The following is a 21,590-nucleotide window of genomic DNA, read 5'->3' as shown; positions in this document are numbered from 1 at the left end:
GTATCGTATAGTATAGTGACATAAATTAAAATTTAGAATTATATTGCACCATACCCTTTTTTTTGCATTGTTATAAGTAAAAAATCCAATACCTTCTCATTGAGATGAGAATGTAGAAATGCAAACTTCGTAGCGCACATTTTACATGGATGATAAGTAATAATTTTCCAAAATATGCTGTGTGAATATGGTTCACTATATTTCCGAAAAAAACTGCATTATTTAATTCTCATATTATGCCATATAAAAAACAGTTTTCCACATGAACTAAAATACATTCAAAAAAATGTTAAAATTTTTTCTAATACATTAATGATCAAGCATTATTTCTGGTCGGCAATATTATTTACAAATTTCACAACATTTTAAGAGAGTATAATAGGTTTAAATTTGAATTTCAGTTTCATAGTTGAGGGACACGATGTAGTATAAATTTGAGTCGACTATAAGAAATGACAATAAGCGTAACAATACCGCACTCAGTTTAGTAGCAATAGCTAGCTATTCACACACGTGGATATGATAGTTATATCTCTTATACTAAACTCAACAAAAAAAATTGAAATTTTTGTGAATTTTTTTATTTCTCTTCTTCTATACATCTCTAGTTTCTAACCTAAGAACTGCATGGTCGTTGAATACTAATCTCCCGTTTGTATGGCGAAAATTAAAGAATATTCATAAGAAAAGTGAAATCTCACGTGAACTACCTTAACTCGAACAATTTTAAAAATTCATTTCCGGCAAACTATGCCAGAATATAAAATGAAAGGTTTATATTTTATCCTATATCCGTATCCCCCCTCTACGAAAACTTGTAAAGGACAATGAGCTTATTCCAAAAACTGATTTTTTAAATGCCTGGGTTCTAGTGTATATTGCGTGTTATAAACTTCATAGGTTTAAAGTATGGAAGAAAACCCATAAAACTGAGAAAAAAAATCTGGCTCTAATGGGTCCCAACATATATATTGACCAATTTTGCCCTTTTTCAATTTTTCGTTGAAAAATCGTACTTCTTAGTTTCTTCAAACATTTTTCATATTTGTGCACACCTCACATTAAAATTGTTAGCAGAAGAATGGAAGCCGACAAAATATTCTTTAAATTAAAACATTAATGTTTTACACCTCTCAGATCCAAATTGATGACCCTTGGAACCCACTATAAACAAATTAAAATAAAAAAAATTAAATTGTTTTAAATACACCAAATTTAAATACATTGTTTATAATTGCACAGCAAGCTTTTCTTGATAGGCCATGGTAACTACTGTTATTACCTATAGGCTAACTGCGGAAACAAGTACTTGGTTTTATGTACTTATAGATACGTCTCAGTAGTATATTACCTTGATCAAAAAGTTCCCGGAATTTATTTTTAAAACTACAAATATAAGTTTATTCTTGAATATTGATGTGGTTCCCTTCAAAGTAATTCCCATCGACTGCCACGTACTTATGCCAGCGCTTGATCCAGCTTTAAAAACATTTTGATACTCAATTTTCGGTATGCCCATCAGTGCCGTTTTCGATTTTTGTATTATCTCCGATCGGCTGCTAAAACGCGTTCCGCGTAGTGGTTTTTTTAGTCGACCAAACAAAAAAAAGTCACAGGGAGGTAAATCTGGCGAATTTGATGGCTGCGGAATTGTATTAGTTGAGTTTTTGGTGAGAAACTCACGGATAATAATAGCATTGTGCGACAACACACATGTTGTTGCAAAATTAAATCCATTGCAAAAATCGAAATTCGCAAAAAAACAGATGCACTGAAAATTGCGTTACATTTACAAATGTCAAGCTAGAAAGCTGAAATTCGCAGGGAATATTGTTAAAAGGTGTGACAACCTACAGAAACAAAAAAATGTGAATCGGACAGCAGGGGGCGCCACACGGTTATGATTCCGGGAACTTTTTGATCAAGGTGGTATGTGTAATGTATTGTCACATTCAATAACAATAAGATCTTCTTTCTTACTCTGTGATTGAGTCTGAATGTGAGCATTTCACGAGTAATATTCAACGCCTTTGAAACAAGTGAAAACCGACCTTTAAAAAAACGCATTACTCTGTTCTCTTTATTATTAATTTTTTTATAACAAAATATATTTGAACAAGTAAAACTACTATTCCAGACGTATTGTTTTCGGTAGAATCCGATTCCGGTATTTGAAAAAACTCAATTTTTCAATAATTTGTTTACACCAATTGTTTAAACAAATTAATTTTACAAAACTAATGGCAAATTTGAATTCTGCACATCAAAAAGCCGCTTAGTCAGTATATGTCATACCCGTATTTTTGTTCATATTCTGATGGTCGTCAAAGATTTATTCATATCGCAAAATTAATTTTTAATTATTTTGTTAATAACAGTATGTAATTTAACAATTGAAACTACTGTATCAGACGTATTTGTTTCCGTAGAATCTAATTCTGGCATTAATTTGGCAAAAAAAGTTGGAAAAGGTTTAAACTTACTACTATGAAACAGTCTCCCGTCGAATTGCTATGTTTACTTATCCCTTATTATTGTAATAAAAAAATTTGCATTAAAAGAAGGAAAATATTCGATCTCGTAAAATCCCAATTACCTCGCAAAATGCTAGTCCGAAGGAGAGTGCGTTTGTGCATCAAAAAACATGATTGGCTCGGTGCTGACGTATCTTTTGTTCACGAGGATCAAAAAATGTTTATACATACTAAATTACACACGTGTGTAGTCAGGAAAAAATTATTGTGAACAATTCATACTCCACGTTGATGATAAGCGGGTGTGAAATTTTATCATCATTAAGCTTCCTTCTTTTTTTTTAGGATGCCCCCTACTATATCAAGTGTTTGTTCAAATTTATGATATTTCTCCAATTAATCTAAAGCTTCAGATAAGAAAATGCTGTACAATAACACAGTCAAATAAAAAAATATTGAACAAAACCGTGTATAGATCATGACCTTTTATTGTCTTTATAAAAGTCCAGCATATTGGATGCATGGTTTCTTTTTTTCTTTCTTTATTTTTGACATCGGATTCGTAATCAGAGAGCTCAAAAACCCCCTCATACCAATTTCGAAAATAATCAAAAGTTTATTTAGCATACCAGCCCGCCATATTGTATCAGATTTTTTTAGTTTTTGACATCGGATTCGTAATCATTGACCTTGAAAACCCCCTTATACCAATCTCTCAGAAAATCAAAAACGTATTTAGCAAACTCGTACGCCATATTGGATCCGCAATTTTATTTTCGAAATTATTGACATTGGATTCGTAATTAGCGACCTTGAAAACCCCCTAATACCAATTTTTGTTTAAATCCAAAATGTATTTCGCATAATCGTCCGCCATATTGGATTCACCATTTTGTTTTTGGAATTTTTGACATCGGATTTGAAATCAGCGACCCCAAAATCCCGTGACTAATAGAAGTTGACCTATTTTATGAACATTTTATACTTAGGCCACTTTTTTTTACCATTTTTGACCACTGTGCGTCGTTTCAAGTAGATCCAATAATTTTTTGAAATCACTCTTCCGCTATATTAGATCCTCCATGTTGTTTTTTATATAATTTATGATATATAATATGTAATGAGAAAATACATAAACTAAAAAAATATTAACAATTTGATGACAATTTTAAAAATGGATTCGGGTTGGTGGCGTTTAACTACTATAAATTATTCTGCTGTTCCGGTACGTGTCGGATAAAATAGGACCATTATATGACCGTGGCATCACTCTGAATACCGTTTAGGCGCCGAAATCAGCGCCACTAATCATTGAAACTTCACTGGAACTTTAATTCACCTTCCGCAGACGCTTAAGAAATATTAGGAACCAGAAACACAGATTCTATGCAGTTACGGTTAGGGAAACGCATCAGAACGGTATGTCCCCCCCCCCCTCAAAACGTGGCAATTCTCGAGTTTGCGGAGCGAGAATAGGCCAGCAGGAGAAAGGAAAATAATGAACAAGGGTGCTGAAAAAGCATTAGATTATGATAATACAAACATTAAATAATTAATACATCTTAAATAATAATATGTAACGTGCGCTGAAGAAAGAGGGGTACTCTGAAAAGTGAGATTTTTCAGGGCGAACGGGCGAAGTCGACCTGATAGACGCGACTTTTAGGAGAGAGGGAAAGCTCACGAAATCTTCCCTATCCCCTTACCACTACATTCTCACGCATATAGCGGCATCGTAGACGCGGCTCACGGTCGGGGTATAGATGAGACGCGGAGATGTAGTGGTGAGTGGTGGGAGGTGTTTACGGGATCTCGAACTCTCGAGCGAAAGCCCGATTTCTCGGATTTCTAACAACTAAGTTATTAGCAATACTAACGTAGTGAGCCGTAACGGAACTGCTAAGTGCGTGTAACCGACCTGTTACAACCAGACAGTTTTAATCATCACACCCGTACCAGTTTGGCCGCCACAAACCATCTTTCGACTAAGGCAACTGAAATAGTAGCAACCAAACATAGTTTCGCAAGTGCTACCAAACCATATCTTTTCGTTCGATGGGACCAGATTAATGATACAGTATCTAATGAAAAATCAGTGTTTATGATATCGATATGTCGGTCATGAAAATCGAAATTTTCGATATTAAGAATACTTGAGAGATGCGTAGAAGAGAAAAAGAGGTTACTTACCTGGTTTGATAAGTCTAGGCGATTAGTCTACGAATGTTTCTTGTTCGAAAATAGATAGAATGACTATTTTCCACTATTGCTCATGTAATTGATACGATGTAATGTTTGGTCTAAATATATTTTTGAAATGCGTAAAGTATTATATTATTTTTTAATCTTTAACAATTCTGCTTTAGGTATATTGTTGATACGCGGACTGTCACTCAAGCTCAAAGCGCAAGAGCCAGAGGTGGTGGAACGGAAATAGATGCAGCTTATCCTCAATGGCGAAAAGTACACAAGGCAGTTCCGCGTCCAAGCGATTTAACAGATAGCTTAAGTAAATTAATTGAAGCTTGCAATGACACTGGATGCTCCAGTTATCAGTGGCTTTCAAGATTAGATGGTAGCGGCTGGTTATCAGGAGTTCAAAGCGCTCTAAACGCTGCTTGTGTAGCTGCACAATGTCTTCATCATGAAGTGGCAGCAGTTTTAGTTCACGGTAGGAATTCAAGAAATTACTTACAAAAACCATTTTCTTAAGAGCATATAACATGAGATGTAATCTAAACTTATAAGCATAAATCAACTTAGAAGTCATAAATTATATTTTCTGTTTTACTTTTAAACGAATGAAATAAAATAGGGTAACGGCATCAATAGCCTCTCTTCTTTCTTTTACCCGTTAACGCCTAAACAGACGATTTTTTAATCCTTTTTTCAACCGCGATTTTAAATGTGAATCGGATTGTAAAAAAATTGAGAAAGTAATATTCGATGTAAAATTTTATGAACTTTCGATTGGTGCTGTCAGAATTTGAAAAAAATTTATATTAACAAAGTTTTATTTGTTTATTTAACAAAAAGCACGACATTTAGAATGACAAAAATGTATCATTGCATATTTTTACACAGAAACCGTCGTTGGATTCTTATAATTTGTAAATTTTTTACGTCCATGGAAGCTAACCTATGAAATCCATGTATGGATTTTTACAAATTCAAGATGGCGGATCCAATATGGCGGTCAAAAATTGTTCAGTCACTTTGAAATTCGGTTTACAGGTTTTTTTTAGGTCGCTGATTACTAATCCATTATCTGTTTTTACAAATTCAATATCCCGGATCCAATAAGGCTGCTAAAATACAAAATTTACTTTCAATGATGTAGCTTTTTATCTCTTCCGTTCGTCTGAGGATGAGGAACGTGAAAATGGGTGCCTGGCAGGTGTGAGTGGATGCGTTTACATGGGCTGACATTAGAAATAGCACCTGCGCATTACCAGACACTTACCTGGATGCAAAAGTATTACCAGGCGGCTTCGAAGTCGCCGGACATTCAGGTGAAATTTTTTGAAATTGATGTTACAGGAAAAAGTTTGAAACAAAAGTTGACCCACTCCTAGAGATGCATATTTTCATTTGTATATCATTTTTTGATAAAATTGATATATTTGGAGAAAACATCGATTAAAGAAATACCATAACAATAAAAAGCCCTTTTTATTGACAAAAAGTGATTTTTTCGAAAATTATTAAAAGACAAAAGGTACTCTATTACAGGTATAGTCTAAGATGAATCAGAAGTATTTGATCAAAATGTTAATATTTACCAAGTTATTCCCATTTTTCCTTCTTTTTCCCATTTTTTCTACCACCTGCTGTATCTATTGCTAAAGATACAGCAGGTGATAGAAAAAATGGGCAATAGAGTACCTGCAATATCATTGCGAACTCGTTTTTGATGCTTTGAACGACGAGACATTTCTTTTTAACGGGAAAAACTTTCATGAACTACTTACATAAAAGTTTGGTGTGAAAAGTTTTTTATATACAAAATTGTAATCAAACGAGAGAACTGTTGTATTTTATTTTAGGAAGTAACTGTTATAATTTGCATATGAATAAAAATAATGTTTGAATCGGAAATAAATATAATGTAAAAGATGAAAATTTACATGTAACCTATTGATACCCACCGAAAAATTAACAGAATAAATAAATATTAATTTAATAATGATATTAAGCGATAATGATAATAGGGTTTAATATCAATGGGTATTCGACGTCGTAGTCGAAGGAAAATAAGAATTTCGAAAAGGAACCAAAAGGGTGCGCGCGAAGGGATGGAACCGACGGTCTTGTGGATCGTATCCGAAAAATAAAAGCGCGAAGAACTCGCTAGAAAGTCACCACCTAAGGGTGATAACTCCCGAAACGAGCCCTAATCCAAGGTCTTTCGGTCAACAGCCCGGTGGCTGTCAACCGCCGATCCTAGGTGAAACGAGCGAGAAGTTGCTAACGCGATGGCGCCACACACTAAAGATGGTTGAGATGGGAGTGACCGCCAGATTTTCGACAGTGCCGTACTAATTTGAAAATCCGACAGCCGCTCTACAAACCTGTCAATCCCTTAATGGCGAAGTATCTCCGATGTCCTGGATGCTGGGATGATCCTGGGAGGCCACTGAAGATCGTTTCGTGTCCGGGTATCCTGGATCCTGGGCGGCTGCTGAAGAGGTCCCAAGTGCGTGGATGCTGATGGTACTTTAAATCGTGGTGCGAAGTTCGGAAGAAAAATATTTAAGAGGGAAACTAAGATAAATTAAAAGGTGGTGAAAAACTAGAGTGAAAAGGCCGGAATTTAAAGAAGGAAAGAAATTAATTTAATTCAAGGATAAAAGTTGATGGTACAAAAGTACAAGGGGTCGCTAGTCGGAGCGCACGGTTCCCTGTCACCCGATGCGCTCCTCGGACGAGATGGTACTCACTCGTGTTCCTGCCGATTTTTGCAGCTCTCCAACCATCGAGCAACCCTGCGCGCGTTCCAGCGGTGGGTAGGGCGAATCGAGCCCTGTAATTGGCCGCCCGCTCCTTTCACCCACTGGAATACGGCGAGAATTTGCTGCCTCCGGTTCGCGAGAATTCTGTCACCCAGGACGGTTGAAGCTTACGCGAAAATCGAATGCCAGTTATAATCTTGAGATCGCAACCCTCCAAATTCCGAGTATAAGTCAGTCGACTTATTTTCGAAAAACGGAAAGCTGGAATCCCAAACCACGCTTGAGGATTGAATCGATGGTCGTTAAAATGTGAACTATATCAAGTCCACCCCTTCCCAGATAGACCATCGGTTTATTCCTCGAGAGATTAAAAAGATTAAATATAAGATAGATACATGTTATCACAACAAGATATCGGTATGCCTAAACTTAACTAAAATTAATTATAATAAAAAGAATAATGTCCCTAATTTCCTATCGTATTTACAATGGTCCTTAAAACTAACTGAACCTTTTCCTAGGTGCCCAGCATTACACGTTCGTCTTCTTCTTCGGGAACTGTAGATTGGGTCGGAAGCAGGTCAGCCTCGACGTAGGTGGACGCTCCTGAGCGCGGTTGTCTAAAATGACCTTGGGTCGGAAGCAGGTCAGCTTCGACGTAGGTGGAAGCGCCTGGGCGCGGTTGTCTAAAATGAGATTGAGTCGGAAGCAAGTCAGCTTTGACGTCGGTGGACGCGCCTGAGCGCGGTTTTTCAAAATGAGATTGGGTCTGAAGCAGATCAGCTTCGACATAGATGGACGCGCCTGAACGGGGGTGTCCAAGATTGAGTATGACGGATTGTCATCGGTCGATCAGTCTCCCACGTCGAGCGTGTGGTTGACTGACATGTTGTTGGCAATCCCCGTCGGGCGGACCGGAAACAGGTCCGTCTCGGGGTTGCGTCGACGTGCCCGTACGGCGGCGTCAAAAATTGAGTGTAGCTGTTCGCCATCACTCGATTGCGAATGCCATTCAAGATCAAGACGGGGTTGCAGTCGAGAGTCTTGTTCTGACATTGTGTCAATTAGCAAAGATCGCGTTACGATAAGTTCGCGAAAAATTATTTGAGGGTGCCGCCGAGTTTTTAGGTTATACCCGGAAACCGCCTTTTTTAACGAGAGGAGTGTGGAGCATGGCCTCTTAAGGCTTTATTGGTTCGACTTTCAACCATGAAAGATCAGGAGAAAAAAAAATATATATATATAAATAAAAATTCCTGAGCCCCACGTTTGGGCCGCCAAATTTATACCCCCGAAAGCAAATAGAATAAATAAATATTAATTTAATAATGAGATTAAACGATAATGATGACGTGGGTTGTTATCAATGGGAGTTCTAAGGGAAATAAAATTTCGAAATTTAAAGAAGAAAAGAAACTAATTTAATTCAAGGATAAAAGTTGATTGTACACAAATACAGGGTTTCACTAGTCGGAGCGCACGGTCCTCATTGACCCGATGCGCTCCTTGGTCAAGATGGTACTCGTGTTCCTGCCGATTTTAGCAGCTCTCCAACCGCCGAGCAACCCTGCGCGCGTTCCAGCGGTGGGGAGGACGGATCGAGCCCTGTCATTGGTCGCCCGCTCCTCTCACCCACTGAAATACGGCCAGAATTTGCTGCCTCCGTTTCGCAAGAATTCTGTCACCTAGGACGGTCGAAGCTTACGCGGAAATCGAATGGCAGTTATAAGCTTGAGATCGCAACCCTCCAATTTCCGAAAATAAGTCGGTTGAGTTATTCTCGAAAAATGGAAAGCTGGAATCCCAAACCACGCTTGAGGATTAAAACGATGGTCGTTAAAATGTAAACTATATCACTAAATGACTTGCACAAGAAAAATTACATGGAATAAGTTCACAGGTAGACTCACTTACTTCTTTCTATAAACATATTTTAACAAAAATTATATATTCTGTGCAATAGTACATTCAATATGGTACAGCATACAATAGTGCATTCAGTAATAAGCTACCCAGAAATTCTTATATACCAGATTTCATTAACACTGAACTAATTTCGACAATTTTGAACGGCATATTCGATCCGCTATGTTGAATTTGTTGAAACTGATAACAGATTCGTAACGAGCGACCAAAAAAAATTCGTGTTTTTTGTTAAATAAACAAATGAAACTTTGTTAATATGAATTTTTTACAATTCTGATAGGACCAATCGAAAGTTCAGAAAATTTTACGTCGAATATTACTTGTCTCAATTTTTTTTACAATCCGATTCACTTTTAGAATCGCAGTTGAAAAAAGCATAAAAAAATCTTCCGTTTAGACGTTAATGGGTTAACAGGAGAATAGTAAATGCAAAAGAAATATTAGTTACGTCTTGTCTGAATTTCCTCCTATGTAAGGTTTAGTATGTCACTTGATAAAAAGAAGCAATTGTTGCATAATTAATCAATCCCTTAATTCAGAAGTTTATCAGAGTACATCTGATTTTAGGGTCCAACGCAATCATCATCAAAATTAGCTGTCATATCGTAAGAAAAATAACGATTGGCTAAGTAATAACTTTCAGTAGCCCAGTGCTGACGTTTACACGTCGTTTCCTTTTCAAATTTCGCCGGCTACGTGCATTTGATTTTCGATTTTTATGTTTTGTTATGTTGGTACAAATATCCCCAAAATATGTTGACATCATCAGCCATTTTGCATCTTTAGTTTTTTTTTTGACAAATATAAAGGTTAGACGTGTTTTGGTGTGCTTGGCAATTTTTTGCTGTCGAAAAAATGTATCAAAGTATCTGTATTAAATTTGGTGTGAAAAATCAAATGTATTGCTTCAACGTACTTGAAATGTTGGCTGTGGCATTTGGCAAGTCTACTTCGGGCAAAAAATTGTTTATAAGTGGTACAAGTTCTTTACAGAAGGCTGAGAAAATGTTAACCACGATGCCTGCCCTAGACGCCCCAGCACGTCAACAACCGATAAAAACGTTGAAGCATTGAAGAGAATTGTTGTAGAGAATCGTCGAATCACTATTAGAGAAGTTGCTGTAGATGTCGGCATATCGTTGGGCTTATGCCATGCAATTTTTACGGATGTTTTAGGTCTGAAACGCGTGGTAGCGAAATTTGTTCCGAAATCGCTGAATTTTTATCAAAAGAACCGTTGCATGAACATCACTCAGGAGTTGTTGAATAACGTCAACGACGACCCAGATTTGTTCAAAAGGGTCATAACTGGTAACGAAACATGGGTATATGGTTATGACTTCGAAACTAAAGCACAATGGTCTTAATGGAAATATTCTGAATCGCCAAAACCGAAAAAAGCACGCTAAATTCGGTCAAACGTGAAGGTTTTGCTTACTGTTATCTTCGATAACAAAGGAGTGATGCATTATGAGTTCTTATCAGCTGGTCGGACGTTCAATAAGGAATATTACTTTAAAGTTATGCGCCGATTTTGTGAAGCAATACGAAAAAAATTCCCGGAATCGTGGCGAATCAATTCATGGCTTTTGCATCACGATAATGAACCTGCTAATACATGGTTGTTTGTTCGTGATTTTTTGGCCAAAAACAACACCATAATCATGCCTCAGCCACCTTATTGACCGGACATGACCCCCCCGCGACTTTTTCCTGTTCCCAAAACCGATAAGACCAATAAAAAGTCGATGTTTTGCCAAGATTGAGGAGATAAAGACCGCATCGCTGGAAGAGCTCAAGGCTATACCAAAAAGCGCATATCGGAAGTGCTTCGAGGATTGCAAAAAGCGCTGGCACAAGTGTATATATTTGAGGGGGATTACTTTGAAGGGGACATAATAGTTATTGCTGATTAAATAAATATCCTTCGACCAAAATAAAGTCACCTTGCTTTTTAAACAAACCTCGTACATACAGTAAAACCTCTGCATACCCTAAACTTAAGGAATTTAATGGGCGTGTTAATACTATTGTGAGCTTTACCAACTGACCAAGAGGAAAATAATTTCATGTACTTGTGTCTGTGTCTGCCATCACGGAGTTAGTGTTTCTCCAATGTAAATATCCATAATCCGTTTAATATAAAAATGTACGTTTGTTGGATGAAAGATGTGGCTTAAGGCTATGACAGGGTAACACATGACGGCCCAGCTGGCTTTTCGTATTATTTTGCGCTTGGCCTACCGTAAACTCGAGTTCGATGCTCGTCGAGGTAATGTGGTGCTCAAACGGATACTGCTGTATCACGGTGCATTGGTACTTCTTAATTGAGTTTCTTAATGAACACTAACACCACCATGGAGGTCAAGTCACAGTCGCGTTCTTGATTAAAGTGATGATCCTCAGTGGGCCTAGTCCCCTTTTCAGTCACACATGCGTTTGTGGCAAACTTTAATGTCGTTTTTGTGTATGTAAGAAATTTCTCACCATTTCTTACAAAACAAGTTAATTAGCATGGTAGTTTCTTATATATACGTAGAGTGCACTTTTCAATGAAACATGCCTTTTTTTGTTTGTTTATTAAACAAATTTAAAACCATTTTCATACTTTTTTCAAGACAGAAAATTGGATTTTTTACTCCCGAACATTTTGTCACCCATTGTCACGAGATACGAGATATAGCATGCATTGAAGAATTATTTCCCATCAAAATGAATTATTAATTTCCCCTTGCACCGTGTAGCAAAGTCTATGCTCTTCGTCAGAACGAGGTAAGGGGCAGACACTTTTCCCTATTTCTTTTTAGGGAAGTCTATTGTTTGTTGCTCCTCGGTCGCTTATATTTTTAGAGAATAAAACAAGACTGTAGAGAAAGAACAGAAAAAACTATTTTGTAATATTTAAAAGAAAATTCTTTCCTTTGCTCGATGTCGCCTTTCTTGCTTTGCTTTGCATTGCGACAATCAGACAATTAGCGAAGGAAGGTGTAAGGCGCGTAGTTCGAATGACTTTTTACCCTCTGATGGCTCACCACCACGCGAGAGATACTGTTTTGCTTTAATTTATTTTCCTGGTGCTGCTTTCCGTTTCTCTCAATTTTTATTCCCATCCGTTATTTAACTCACACACGCGTAATCAAAAAGAAATTCCGACTGTAACAACCTATCTTCCCTTTTTATGACCCTTGTCCCTTCACGGTTGTAAAAATAATTGCATATCCCAGTAATGTGTCCATTACAAAATAATAAATTGTATTATTGCGATTGTCCACTTTAATTCTTTTTCTTCTTTTGAACATAATTTCCCTAATTAGGTTTCGAAACGGCACGGGATTTTTCAGTTTTCCTTTTTCCCTGCCTAGCCTCTTTTCTTCCTATTTAGTACTCCGCTTCACTTTCAAGGCACCTCTACATTCCGTGCGAGGCTGCTACTTTTCCATGCCGCTGCAGTGTGGTTCAATGAGAGACCGCATAGTGGGATGAAATCGGAAAACGAGGTTCAAAATTACATTTCGAACGTAATTATGTACCGATTTTAGATTTTTGTTTTAATTTAGGATTAAATTTTTCAGAAAATAATGAGAGTAGATTTTTTTATTTTTTTTTTGTTCCGTTATTTATTATTTGAATCCAAACAGCGAAAAAAATGTCGTTTTTCTTAATTTCATTTTTTATCATCTAGACAAAAATTTTCTTATACTTCTTGTACCTTGGATTTAATGCACAGGGGTATAAAAAATAAAAAATAATGCTAACTTACATAGTTAATTGTTATAAACAAATTTTACTAACAAATAATTGACATTCGTCTTTATAAAATAAACAAATCAATTTAATCCTAAATTTTAATGTCAACGTATCATCCTAACGATGAAAGCAAGCGATTTCAGAGCAGAAATATACTTTGAAGAGGATTAACCCTTAATGTCAAGTATTTGTTAATGCAATTTGTTTATACCAATTAACTATACATGTTAAAAATTTTTGTTATCTTTCTCATATCCTTGTGCATTAAATCTAGGGACGAAAAGTAAAAGAAAAATTTCGTCAAGTTAAAAAATGAAATTAAAAAAATCTACATTTTTTCCGCTGCTTGCATAACAATAAGAATTAAATAAGCAAAAAAATAAAAAATCTACTCTCACCATTGTCTGAAAAATTTAATCCTGAATTTTTCAATACAAAAATCTAAAATCGGTGCAAAAATTGCGTTCTAAATGTCATTTTGAACCTCGTAATGTCGAAAGTCGACTTATTGTTTCGACTTTCTATCCCTACTCTGATTTCGGTTTCTTTAGTTTGTTACTCTTTGTTCCTTCAGGCATAGCAGAGCAGCCACTAGCGATGTTGTACAAGGATGTTTCTCTGCATTGTTCCGTCTCTGAAGCTTAATCCTTAAACTGGACACTGCCAAATTCACCTTCAGACATTTTTGGCTGGAAAAAAATAATGAATGATCTTGAAGCAATACAAAATAAAAAAAAAGTATCTCCAAAGCCTCAGTGATAATTTAACTGTTCGAAAAAAAATCTTTAAAAAAGCGTAGGCAATCGGAGAAAAGTCGGGAAGCCCGTTGGGTGCCAGACACCCAGTGTGCAGTTTAATTGTTAAGTTTGTTTCTTTGGCATATACAGCATAACGATTATATTGGCCCTCGAGCTAGATACACCAAAAACAGAATGTCCAATATGGTAACGCCACCCAGGGCGGCATGTTTATACAGATAGCGTTGACGCATTTCGATATGCTGCCGATTTTGCTCGAGTATTGCAGTTGCAAACATGTGCAACTTACCGCACTCGTTACACAATGTATTCCTAATGTCGCAAGGATAAAAGTATATGAAATTTCACAAGTTACAGTTTTCTGGTTGCAACATTATCCGTTAAACGTAATTGTTCGGGAGAAAACACTCGGTGTTGGATATTGTAACAGATTTCACAAGTTTTCTCAGTTTGGTTATTTAAAAATAAAAGAAACCATCCCCATCCCACTCTTGGTTATTTGTACGGGAAATTCCTTAACGGTAGAGAGTTTAGACATTTTTTGTTTAAGAAGGTTCTGAAATTTCATATATCTATTGTTAGAAAATAATACGAGTTGCTTTCAACCAAAAGAGAGCACTTTTTTGGTATATGTCTTAAGTAACTTTGTTTGAAAAATTGTGAAATGCTATAAAAATTAGAAAAACATTGTTCTCATTCAAAAATACGGCAAATATAAAAAAACGGCTTAATACGCCAATATTTAGGAGTTTTCGTATTGTAGAATTTTAATTTTACTGAGACAATGTACTTGGGTAATTCGAAAAATTGCTATATTTATTTCTATAATAAAATGATGAAGATATGTGAGTATAAATCGTTTTTTTTTACTCTTTGTAGCGTTAGTCACGGTAGAGGTTAGGATTAAGGATTGCATCATTTTAACGTTAAATACTTTAAATTTGCCGTTCAATTTTGGAAACATTTGTGTAAGATATGTTTTTGTTTAAAAATACTTTAACTTAAAAATATTCTTACTTATAAATAATATATAATAAGTAATTTAATTAAGTGGCACATCTCGCCACACTGCCTGGCGCATCCAGCCCCAAGCCTGAGACGACATGAGCCAAGCGTACTAGTTCTTTATTTTCGTTTCTCATTCCGCATATAGTTTTTTAGTTATTTTTGTCTGGGCAAAATTTTAATAAAAATGTTTGTAGAGTATATATAACGTTTTACTTTCAAGCACTGAATTAACAGATTTTAAATACAGACATGGAAAGGATAACTGCTCATCTCGCCCCACCCTACCCTAGTCTGAATATTGTGCCACATTTTATTGGACGCATGCTCTTTTAGGTGTATGATTCTTGCAACGGAGGTTATAGGCCCATCGCACATGCGCTCCACTGATTTTAACTTGTGAGAGAGGAAGCTTCAAGTTGGCGCGGCCTTCGTTGCAAGAATTCCATAAGAAAATTGAAATTCGCCAGGGTTTCTTGCCACCATAGCACGGTAAAGTGATAGCTTTTATGTAACGCAGGCATTATTTACGTGTTTTATCAGCTTATTTTCTGTTCTAAAAGTTTCTGTTTATACGACAGAAAAACTGCAAATGCACTATGATAAGACTATAATATTTCTAGAAGTATTATAGTTTCATAATCGTGCTATGCACATGCGCATTCGCTGCCACCTCGTGTATGATTATCATCGCATGCATCTAACCTCAAATATCAGACGTGGTAAACTTGTAAATCATGAATTCTGTACAATCTACCACAGTTTGAAGAAAATCGGTAGACATTTGTTATGGGAAGTGGGCCTATATTAAATGGATTTCTATCATTCCTTTCTTAAGCACATAGCGTTTAAAACTTGATTCAGATTTGGATCCATTCTCCTGAATATTCTGTCAGTTCATGCCAGAAGAAAATTCTTTAATAAGTTTAATTAATTTACGTTGTAGGTTCTACTGGCCGCGACTCGACGTTAGTCGTAACGAGTTTAACACAGGTGATATTAAATCCTGACTGTAGAACTGTACGAGGCTTGCAGGCGTTAATAGAACGAGAATGGCTCCAAGCTGGACATCCGTTTTATACTCGCACTCGTCACGGAGCGTATTTTACTTCTCATGGGCAGAACTCTCAACACGCTCCAACTTTTTTACTATTCCTCGATTGCCTTTTTCAACTTCACTACCAATTTCAATTCAGTTTTGAGTATACTACTGATCTACTCATTGAACTTTTCAAGAACGCCTACTACTCTAACTATGGTACCTTCCTAGGTATGTCAGCTTTCTATTAATTAATAAGCATTAGAAATTATTTCTAAGGGAAAATAATATGAAATCACACCAAAAAATGTATGTGACGGTTTTATATTTTTCGTCATAGAAGAAGATCCACATCTGTATATACGGAGTGATAAGGGGTCGCAGCCCACTAATATATGATGCTGCAAATCAGAATTGCGAAATGCGTAAGCTGCACTTGCGCAGTGCGCATGTTATCCATCTTTATTTTTATATAGCACAGTGTGAGTGAGAAACGTACCGGTTTATAATTATTTTAAGAGTCCATACAATTTCAGTAATAATCCAGTTGTAATAAGAAGTCCACATATCCAAATAGGAAAAATTTATTTCTCGGAACTGCATATTATTGAAAAGTCTTATTGAATTTTTCATTTTTTTAAATTGAAAAATATTTAAAATGCTGAGGGTGCTGGTACACTAAAAACGATTTATTATATAGTTAATTAGTTCTGTTATATTTAAGATTGCGAGTTTGATCAGCCGATACATATCCTTTCAATTTACATGTACTGAATGATAGCATTTTCATTTAGATGCGTCGAAATGAAGCGTACATATTATTTTATGTTGATAGATTTCAAGTAAGTTTCCTTTGACCATTTGAATATTCATATTTTACTTCTAAGACGAATATATGTCCAGAAACTGAATCCGTTTATTCCTAGGTTCAAATTATTTTAATGAACGAATAATAAAATATTTAGCCCTAAAGTGTTTTAGCAAAATTGTCATTTTAAAATCTTGAATTGAAGTCTTTGCCAAATCTAGAAAAGTGTTCCTAAAAATTTAGAAAAATCATAATTCAATTCAATAAGTTATATATACACAGCTCATGGCATCGGCGCTAGTTCACAAATACGACTATCTTAAACTTAAAATGCAGATGGCGTTGTCAGTCTTTACGGACGAAAATTTAAATTATTTACCGTTTTTCGTAATGACAACCGATGTTGTACCGGTTTTGTAACTACAATTTTTTATACTTCAAATTATTAAAATATTTGGAGGTATAGAAAACACATCTAAATCTTTTTTCTAGGTGAGGCGAATTACGTCTTGAAATCCATTTGTATCTTGTTTTCTGATTCCTTTAAACGAATTTAGATGGATTTAGGTGAAGTGAGACAGCACGAGTTACATTGAGTCTCTTTGACGATCACTCTCCCTAATTAAGAAGCATTGACCGATTAAAGTTTAAATTTGAAGTTTCGAGCATCAAAAATAATTGGCTGACACTGAAATTACTTCGTGTTGACGGATGCAAATGAATTACGCCCAGTGCGACCAAATTAGTTTATTTTTACTGGTTTACTCTCTCTCTCTCTCTCTCTGTGTGTGTGTGTGTGTGTATTTGTGTGTAAGTGTGTGACAGAAAAGAAGCTTGATCCGGAAGGTATATGAATTTTAATTCATATGCGCCACTGAAATACAAAATTAGTATCATTAATAGTCTCGTAGGTAGAACGACTTCACGTTCCGAAGAAAACACGTTAGACAGAATCTCAATTTAATCGAAAAACTTCATTTGAAAATGAATTTCCAAAGAATCTTATTAATAAATTTGTCAATTTACGAATTAAACAATTAAAATTTAAACCAAGTTACAATAGTGGCACACAGAATATCGATTTTAATCAAATCATTGTACTCTCATATGTAGAACAAATTGAAAATAGACTCAAAAGTGTATTAAATAATGAAGATTTAGTGAGCGTCTTCCGATCTCAAAAAGATTGTTTCCGTTGCTTTCGTAATTTAAAGGACCCATTATGTAAAGAACAAAGAACACATTCTATTTATTGCATATCGGCCAATCAGAAAGACATATTGGTGTCAGGGGGAAAGAACACTTTAACGACTGTAAGAAAGACAATCGAAAAACTCGCCTTGTTGAACATTCACACACTCTGGACCACCATTTTGATTTTGACAACATTAAAATATTAAGTACTGAAAAAATTATACAAAAAAAGAATATTTAAAGAAATGTTCCACATAGAAAAGTCCGAAAATACTGTTAAAAAAAGAACAGACATACAAAATTTGAGTTATGCTTACAGAAACTTAATTAAAGGAACAAACCAATGTTGAATCATTTAAATACCAAAATAAGTTTTTAAATAAGAAACTGCAATGCCATGGGTGAAAGTGAAGAAGAAATAAAAGATCCAAGACAGTTTGAAATTTATTAAAACATAGACACATGCACAGCAAATGTTGCTTTTTATTCTACGGTAAGACAATTTATAATATTAAAAAATGTGTTTTCAACTTTTAACTTTTAACGTAAATAATTACTAATATTTTAACTGTAAATATCTTAGATTTGCAAATTCCATAAAACCTTATGAGGCCCTACGAATAGTGGGCGAAGCGTAGTTTTATACAACACGTTAAATAAAAGGACCATAGACCCGAAAAATCTTCATTATGAACGAAATAAGGTTAACAAAACGATTTTTTTAAATGAATAATGTTTTTGTTCTCGGTGTATCTAAAAATTACTAATTGAGGTAAATTTATATGATTGGAAGCTCACTGGCATTGTGCTCTATAGAGTTTAAGATAAAGAATACCGTTTGGCTTAGCTTGCTTGGTGGTCTAAAACCCCCATCTTTCCCAAATGCGATGACTGTTATGATATGGATCTCCTTCTATTACATCATATTTTTTTATCAACCTTTAACATACATTTCCGACTAATAGGTGATTCTGAAGTAGAGAGAGATCGCCTGAGGCTTTCCAAGCGTACTAGCAGTCTTTGGTCGTATATAAATCAACCGGAAGTCCTTGAAAAGTGGTTGAATCCGCTTTACGAACCTAATTCCGGGGTTATCTGGCCTAGTATAGCACCAGTCAGTATTCAGCTCTGGAAAGAGTTATACCTGGCTCACACAAATGCGGCATCTTGGACTGGTATGCTGCAATGTGCGACGGAAATTAAGCAGAATCACGCTGCGGTTCGAAAAATAGCAGGACAGTTGCAGAATCAGATTAAGCGCACTTTGGAAGTGATTAAGTCTGATACAAATGCATCTGGCAATTCAGAAAATGAAGAAGAATACACTCGACTAGGACAATTGCATCTGGAATCTCAAAGCACTTGATAGAAATTATTCTTATTTCTGCGGAGCTGTTAAACAATACTCCCAGATGAACAGACTGTTGTATATTTAATTAGGAAAAAGCTTACTAGCGTAGTTTCTTGACCAAAATATGATTAAAAGCGTTTATGATACTCCTATTTTAGTCAAGGGATTTTACCGTTGCCATACATGTCTTCATAATACATTAATTTTTGTACCATTTTTTGCTGATACATGTAAACTGATATTTAAAAATTAGCTCTCTTAGTACACATGTGTACATCGATTTAAAAAGACCCTTGTTGTCAACCCTTGTTAAGGGATTATAAACATTTTTTAAAGTAAAGTTCGAAAATGGCAATTTTGTATTTTGAATTGGGACTCTATCACGCGAAATTGGTTGTATTCTTTGTTTGAAGAAAAAATATGATATGTGCGCTTATGGCAATCAGTAGCTTTAAATGAGTTTTTTTCTGGAAAACTCAGGACTTCCGAGTTACAATTTCTAAACTGCGTTGGTGAATTGTTTTTGAACCTTGAGAGTTATTTTTATCTTAAAATACCAAAATCCTATTCGGGTATGTATATGCACATATACGTAACTTCATACCGACACTTTTCCATTTTCACATACACATTTTTTAAAGGCTCAAAAAAATATAATACGGTTCATTAATTGTTTCATCATACACACTACTTAAGAATGCTTTGTGTAGAAATACTCTTAGAGAGTTCGAAAAGATTCTTTTTGACTTGATATATATGAAAGAGAATTGATTAACTTTGGATGATAGTAATATTTCACACAGTGATCTGTAATTGCTGATAGTCTTTCGTGGCATTTCACTCTCATTATAGACTCACGTATATTTCCATATTCATCACATTTTTTTGGCATGTTTGTTTTTTAAACATTAAATCTGTACATATTATATAAGAAAACTTCACAAATCGTGATGAAATACAGCTTATTATTAATTACTAATAATTTATGCCTAGTAATTATTAATTTTAAAATGATTTTTTACAGCTTAAATGCCCCTTGTTTGTACAGTAGATACATGAAGTACATTTTTAGAATATATATCAGGGGTTTCCTGATAAAATTCTTAAATTTTCGGCTCATCGAAATGTATACTCATCTAAATGTAGGCTGCGCTGTAAGAAGCCCAATATAAAAGATATAATTATAATTATCATAACATGGTGGAATTACACAGCCCACGTTTTAGTGCGCTATTCAAATCTTATAAACAAAATTGCTGGACTAGTGAAAACTTTCTTTTCTTATAAATCACTTTTTGAATGTCTAACCAATCGCAAGCTACGAACAACTTTACAAATTCGCTTAGCCACTCTTTCACATTTACAGAATTGTCCTCACTTTTAATCCGTTTATGATAATTAAGATGGGCGCCCAGTACGTCTACTCATCGAAGCTGAGGGAAAAGATGCTGTGGGTTAGCATCTGAAGAAAACGAAATTTTGTAATCAATTAATATCTTATGTTCTCTTTTTTATACACTCTCGCATACTCTATATAATCGCATGGATCTTGGCCGCTGTCATAAGTTGCATTAAATAATAAAATGTTACCTACTGCGATTCAAACTCTATATTGTACTTTATTGCTTTTTTTGTGAACACTACACTCGTGAAATTTCTTTTCGAATGCGTCTGATATCATCAAATGAGCGATCAATGAGTCCGTTTGTGAAATGCGTGTTGAATGATAAAATATTTAATCTATTTATTGTATTTTTCAATTTTACTGAGTCTTATTGGATATAATTGTGTTTGCTACGTGTTTGTATCTTAATCTTAATAAGGGTTTTTAAACTCAATCCCTTGAAAAGTAACTTTACCTTTGAAAAAGACCAGTTCGCTCGAGAACGATTGCGACAGTGCAGTTAAGGCAAACATTATAGATTTGAAGAATGATTGTATTTTTTTTATAAGGCTAGGGAAGAAAATGTACTCGATTTACGGTACTTTTGTTTTAATCAACGTTTCTCTTAATTTAAGTGGGTGTCCTTCACCTTACAATGTCGAAAAAGCAGACTCAAGGGTGATGGTTCATATATCTGATGCTGTAAACTAGTAAAGGTAGGGCTTTCCAAGATCATGATTGCTTCAGTATGTAGATTTTAACGAGGTTTTACTCGAAAACACCGGTACATCGCCTTCCATGCTTCAATGTTTTCAGCTTCACTGGGTAAGGTTCTTGACCCTCCATTGTAGCTATGTTTTCTTATTCATTTGAAGTTATAGAATATTTTTCTAAATTGGTACAATTTCTTATAGGACCTGCAATAGTTGGAATCCATACGGTGTTTGATGCC

The 21,590-nt window shown here is 35.3% G+C and overlaps 1 protein-coding gene across 1 annotated transcript in view; it reads left to right on the top strand.

Annotated features, from left to right (window-relative positions):
* LOC117170750 (myotubularin-related protein 9) overlaps window positions 1-20,859 on the top strand; it is a 65,563-nt gene extending 44,704 nt beyond the window's left edge. The window contains exons 5-7 of the mRNA XM_033357787.1: window positions 4,841-5,145; window positions 15,809-16,132; window positions 18,869-20,859. Coding sequence (XP_033213678.1) covers window positions 4,841-5,145; window positions 15,809-16,132; window positions 18,869-19,269 — 1,030 coding nt within the window. The 3' untranslated portion in view covers window positions 19,270-20,859. The remainder of the gene's footprint in view (window positions 1-4,840; window positions 5,146-15,808; window positions 16,133-18,868) is intronic.
* Window positions 20,860-21,590: the final 731 nt, after the last annotated feature.

The sequence above is a fragment of the Belonocnema kinseyi genome, chromosome 1 (genome assembly GCF_010883055.1).
Source record: "Belonocnema kinseyi isolate 2016_QV_RU_SX_M_011 chromosome 1, B_treatae_v1, whole genome shotgun sequence".
Classification (NCBI taxonomy): Eukaryota; Metazoa; Arthropoda; class Insecta; order Hymenoptera; family Cynipidae; genus Belonocnema; species Belonocnema kinseyi.
This window is presented reverse-complemented; position numbering and strand designations above follow the sequence as displayed.